Source organism: Pituophis catenifer, unplaced genomic scaffold, assembly GCF_029215685.1.
Source record: "Pituophis catenifer annectens isolate HBS135680 unplaced genomic scaffold, rPitCat1.0.hap2 SCAF_13, whole genome shotgun sequence".
Lineage (NCBI taxonomy): Eukaryota > Metazoa > Chordata > Lepidosauria > Squamata > Colubridae > Pituophis > Pituophis catenifer.
In genome coordinates, this window is record NW_027256893.1 from 17,817,609 (window position 1) to 17,823,512 (window position 5,904).

The 5,904-nt window shown below is 46.2% G+C and overlaps 1 protein-coding gene across 2 annotated transcripts; it reads left to right on the forward strand.

Annotated features, from left to right (window-relative positions):
* Positions 1-248: 248 nt before the first annotated feature.
* On the forward strand, positions 249-5,684 carry CUNH19orf12 (chromosome unknown C19orf12 homolog). 2 transcript variants are annotated; one of them, XM_070952945.1, is made up of 3 exons: positions 249-475; positions 2,490-2,665; positions 4,559-5,684. In XM_070952945.1, the coding sequence occupies exons 2-3, from the start codon at positions 2,506-2,508 to the stop codon at positions 4,822-4,824; spliced, it is 426 nt and encodes a 141-aa protein (XP_070809046.1). In that variant the 5' UTR covers positions 249-475; positions 2,490-2,505; the 3' UTR covers positions 4,825-5,684. The 2 variants fall into 2 exon arrangements, with proteins under 2 accessions (XP_070809046.1, XP_070809045.1); XM_070952944.1 differs by lacking the exon at positions 2,490-2,665 and having other exon boundaries at positions 428-475.
* The last annotated feature ends 220 nt before the right edge of the window (positions 5,685-5,904 follow it).

Below are 5,904 nucleotides of genomic sequence, written 5' to 3' on the forward strand. Positions count from 1 at the left end.
TTCCCGGCTGGTCATATGAAACCCGGATCGGAATGTGTTTACTCGCCCGTTTGCACCGTGACGCAACCCGGCAAAGGTCCTTGCAACCTGTGAGCTGTCGGGGGCCGGGGAATCAAGCGATGAGCGTTACTCATTGACAGAGTTATCGGGCGCCGAGACTACCCAGCGGATGATACACGAGATTTGCTGCTTTGCGCAAGGCGCCTGCGCTCTTTCAGGAAAGAATTGGACCCAGAAGGCGCAGCTAGACAATCCCTGTTTTTCCGCCTTTGAAGGGGAGCCAGGCTGGCCAAATCTCCCTGCAGGAAGCCGGCGAGGAAGGGAGGTTTAAAGGCCCGGGAGCTCTGCCCTTCCACCATCCGAGATCCAGCCGCGGCCAAACAAGGCAAAATCCACCCTTTGCGCTCGTTTGCAGGATCTCCGGGCATCGCGGCCTTGCACGGGCGCCGGGATCTACACGGGTCGCCGGCCCGAGGTAGGGAGCATGGAAAGCCAAGCGCGGGGGGGGGAGGCGGCTGGAGAAACAGAGCAAGCTGCGGGAAAGGGAAAGAAAGGAGATGGCTCACTCCCACCCACCCCCAACCGGCAGAGAATTTGAATTCCAAGGCGCTAGTCCCTTCGCTTTATAAGGAACGACTTCGCCAAGTGCTTCTTGCAGCCCTGCCCTTCGGGAGTTGGACTACAGATCCCATGTTCCCTAGTCGTTGGCCGTGGTTGTTAGGGCATAACAGAAATGACTCGTTCTGTTTCTTTTTTTCTTTTTTAAGATTTTTTTTTTTTTAAATCTTGGATATTTGGGGCTTTTCTCCCCCCCCCTAGAAAGAATCTTTCGACTGTTGATAGGACGATTGTGAGACCTGCTAATTTAGAAGAGAAAAAAACCAGAATACTCTGGGGAGGAAAAGAAAGGGAAAGCGAAAGGGAAAGGAGGGAGGGAGGGAGGGAGATTTCATTGTTTAGGCATGTATCGTTCTTGTATTCAAGAATGATACATATCACAGATAACATTTAAATACAGTTAAATGTGATACACTATTTCACTTGGGTGAAATAGTGTATCACAGGGCAACAATTTTTGAGTCAACAATACATGCCTCGAATAGTTTTAACTTACAGAATCTGGACATGATTCCTGTGGGATTGAAGTTTGGCAAAGTTTGCTGCCCTGCTGTATTGAGCCACAGTCTCGTGATTTTCGGTTCCAATATTCCCTACCAAGCTTCCTATCAGTGGGGAAGCCATCAGTGGGGAAGCCAGCAGGAAGTCAGAAGTCACTTCCCTTCTCCTTTTGCCCTTGATTATTCCGTTTCTCCGAATTGGCAAGGAAATATCTCTGAAAGGATGACCCAACAGGTAATAGCAATAGCAATAAGCATTTAGGCTTCTATACTGCTTCGCGGTACTTTACAGCCCTCTCTAAGCGGTTTACCGAGTCAGTCTATTGCCCCCAACAATCTGGGTCCTCATTTGACCCACCTCGGAAGGATGGTTGACTGAATCAACTTTGAGCCAGTCAGGATCGAACGCTTGGCAGTGGGCAGAGTTAGCCTGCAATGTGAGTCTAATCACGGGAAGGGAAGGGAAGGGAAGGGAAGGGAAGGGAAGAAGGGAGGGAGGGAGGGAGGGAGGGAGGGAGGGAGGAAGGAAGGAAGGAAGGAAACAATAGCACTTAGACTTATATACTGCTTCACAGTGCTTTACAACCCTCTCTAAGTGGTTTACAGAGTCAGCCTCTTGCCCCCAACAATCTGGGTCCTCCTTTTACCCACCTCGGAAGGATGGAAGGCTGAGTCCATCTTGAGCCAATCAGGATCGAACTCCTGGCAGTGAGCAGAGTTTTGCCTGCAATAGCACTAGCACTTAGACTTATGTACTGCTTCACACTGCTTTACAGCCCTGTCTAAGCAGTTCACAGAGTCAGCCTCTTTCTCCCAACAATTTGGGTCCTCCTTTTACCCACCTCAAAAGGATGGAAGGCTGAGTCCATCTTGAGCCTGGTGCAATTCCAACTGCCAAATTGCAGGCAGCCGGCAGAAGTAGCCTGCAGTACTGCACTCTAACCCCTGCGCCGCCACAGCTCATGGGGTTGGTTAGTGATTATTAAGTGTCTCTCTCTCTGTGTGTGTGCATATATGTGTGTATGAGTGAGAGAGTGAATGAATGAATGAATGAATGAATGAATGAATTGCTATGCACACCTACAAATATGAACAAGCAGCTCTAAGCTCTACCTGTGAAGAAGAAAGAAAGAAAGAAAGAAAGAAAAGGAAGGAAGGAAGGAAGGAAGGAAGGAAGGAAGGAAGGAAGAAAGAAAGAAAGAAAGAAAGAAAGAAAGGAAGGAAGGAAGGAAGGAAGGAAGGAAGGAAGGAAGGAAGGAAAGAAAGAAAGAAAGAAAGAAAGAAAGAAAGAAAGAAAGAAAGAAAGAAAGAAAGAAAGAAAGAAAGAAAGAAAGAAAGAGCTGGATTAAGGTTCTTTTACAACTGTTGCAGGTCCAGAGAAGTCACCATGCCTGTCAACATCAGAGACGTGATGCAGCTCCTCTGCCATGTTTCTGAAGAGCGAAAAATGAAAGCAGCCTTCAAGCACTCCGGGCGAGGTGCCTTGGTGGTTGGAACGACAGCTTTCTTCGGAGGTTTGATGGCAGGACCACCTGGCCTTGCTGTCGGTAAATTAATACTTCGGATATGGGCATAAATGCATCCAGGAGCTTTGGGTGCACCAAATTGTAGCTTTAAATCTGTCAGGGAAGGTGGGGTGGGAGATACTGAAGAAGGGGAAGGAGCAGGGGTGAAATCCAGCAGGTTCTGACAGGTTCTGTCGAACCGGTAGCGGAAAATTTGAGTAGTTCGGAGAACCGGCAAATACCACCTCTGGCTGGCCCCAGAGTGGAGTGGGAATGGGGATTTTGCAGTATCCTTCCCCCAGGAGTAGGAAGGGAATGGGGGTTTTGCAATATCCTTCTCCCTGGAGTGGGGAGGGAATGGGGATTTTGCAATATCCTTTCCCTGGAGTGGGGTGGAAATGGGGATTTTGCAATATCCCTTCCCACAAGAGTAGGAAGGGAATGGGGATTTTGCAGTATCCTTCCCCCAGGAGTAGGAAGGGAATGGGGATTTTGCAATATCCTTCTCCTTGGAGTGGGGAGGGAATGGGGATTTGCAGTATCCTTTCCCTAGAGTGGGTTGGGAATGGGGATTTTGCAATATCCTTTCCCTGGAGCAGGTGGGAATGGGGATTTTGCGATATCCTTCCCACAGGAGTAGGACGGGAATGGGGATTTTGCAGTATCCTTCCCCTGGAGTGGGGAGGGAATGGAGATTTTGCAGTATCCTTCCCCTACCACGCCCACCAAGCCGCGCCCACAGAACTGGTAGTAAAAAAAAATTGGATTTCATCACTGGGAAGGAGCCCTGGGTTAATTACATTAATGAATGCATTTACATTCAGTTTAAATTGAACCCACTTTCCAAAGTCAAACCAATCTTTCTTACCGTTCAAGATTATAAAGCGGTGGGGCACAGTCATTGTAAAAAAGTAAAGTTCGAAAATAATACATATATTTATATGTGTGATATAACTATTTGTATTATTTATGTTGTGGCCTGCCAGTGGAGCTGGTAGCAAACTCGGACAGTGAAAAGGTTGGGGAGGAACATGGGCCAGTCCTGGAGTCTGGGGAAGGCAGAGATGGGGCCAGAGCCGACCGACAGTTATCAGCTGCCTTCGGAGTCAGATATCAATGGGGCAGAAGAACAGCTGGAGCCTGTTCCCAATGTCTGCATGCACGGAGCTGCCAGGAGAAGGGAACAGCTAAGGAACAAGGGCCGACTCAGGAGTAAAGGCACAGCTATATGGTGAACAGCCCCTCCCAGAGGGAATAAAGAGGAGCGAAAGGGGAGGGGAGTTTGCAGGAGACAATTAGTTCAATTCATGAGGGTGAAGATCTGTTCCTGACTTCTTGCCAAGTAATTGCTGGCGTTTGGAAGATATCGGCCTGGCAGCTCTCCAAGCCTGATAAAGGTCTGTAGTTGTGAAATCTCATGAAAGACTGTTTGCTGGGACTTTGCTGGAGAAGAATTCCCTTTAACCTAAATAAAAGAGGTTTTATCAGGATGAGGAGTCTGCTTCATGATCTTGGGAGGCCTAGGTCAGAACAATTTAATGGTATAAAATATAGACGATATAAAATATAGAACCGGTGGGAATTTAAAGGCTATAAAATGCTACGGGTCAAACTCATTATTTGAAGTATACTTTGTGTATAAAAAAAAATAGAAAAGAGATATTCATTAATATACTAAATAAGGATCTCAGCAATCATGCCGGCTGGAGAAATCCTGGCAGCTGAAGTCCACAATCTTCAAGTTTCTACAGTCGTAAAAAAATTCATTGAATGCTGTTCTAAATAGATATATAATAGGACAATGCAACTTAAATATATCCCAGAACCCTTACCTGCATCCAAAACAACGCTGCTTTCCTTCGCAAATGATTCTACCGTTCAATGATAGCTTGCCAGTCGAAGTTGAAAGCTGGCTTATCTGTTCTGTTTTTCTAGGAGGTGCCATTGGTGGCTTGCTTGGGGCCTGGATGACCTCGGGACAGTTCAAGCCCATTCCTCAGATTATCCTGGAACTGCCTCCTGTGGAGCAGCAACGACTTTACGAAAACGTCTGTGCCATTATTCAGAATCTGGACTGGACCGACGTAGCCCAACTCACAGCCTTGGTCATGGCCAACGGGGCCCTTCAAGAGAAATTGCTTGGAGTCCTGACAAGCTATATCACTAACGAACTCCGAGGGGAGATCCAGTATGGAAACTAGACTCAATTTGTGTTTCAGGAGGTTGTGAGTGTCCTTGACTCCCTTCTGGTCCTTTTCTCTGGGGTGTTTTAGATTTCTTAAGATCGTGGTTTTTATAAGAATAACAAGATGGCAACTGTGCATTTTTCTTTAACCCCAAATAATCTGTTTGGGAAAAGTTGTTCCTCTTCTTCATAATTAGTCCTTATTTCAATAGCCAAGGGTGGATCAGTTTGAGCCTCAATGTTTACCGTATTTATTTAAAAATGTACTTATGCCACCCCAAAAACTGGATTTGGAGTGCCTTGCCGAGTAAGTACCTCTCATTCATCAGACCTCCTAAAGCAGCGGCTTCTGTAACAGTGACGTCATCAAAGAAAGTGCCACCATTGCATCCTTGCATTGTGATCAAGGATGTAAGTCATGGCGTTGGCACTATGATGACGTCACCATTTGCTGCTCTTTGATGTGCATCGTTCTAGATGAATCATGATACACTGCCCAGGTATCATCAGCCTTATCCCAGGGTGGGATCTATGACCAATTGTCCTACCCAAATATGTTCTTTGGCTGAGAGAGAGAGAGACAGGCTGGTGGTTAACGTATCTTCAGGATGCCAAGTTGGAGAAACCTAATGTAGATCACGGCATTGTGGTTGAACTACGTGGTGTCCTCTTGACCACATTAGAATGATCAATGTCAAATTACTTGGAATTTCTCAGATGGGGGGGGGGTTTCACTTATCCATTCTTCTCCTTCTGCCTTAATTTTGAGACGGTGAAGGAGTGAAAAGTTGAAATAGTCCAGAGCCAAAAATGTAGCAGATGATTCACCTTAGGTATTTCTCCTGAAGATAAAATGCAAATAAAGCTGAATTTTAATGTGTGAACTGCCAAGGTTGTATGGCCATTATTCCCCTTCCTTTTAGAGATGCCAAACTGGGTTTCTTGAATTTAAGTTGCCTTCAGTTGAGAACGTTCAACAGGAGGAGACAAGGAAGAAAGATCTGGGAGTAGCAAAGAATATTAAAAGTTCAACATTCAGGTTTTACAGTTTGGGTTTTTTTAAAAAAAAAAACAAATGAAAATACAGCTAGTCCTC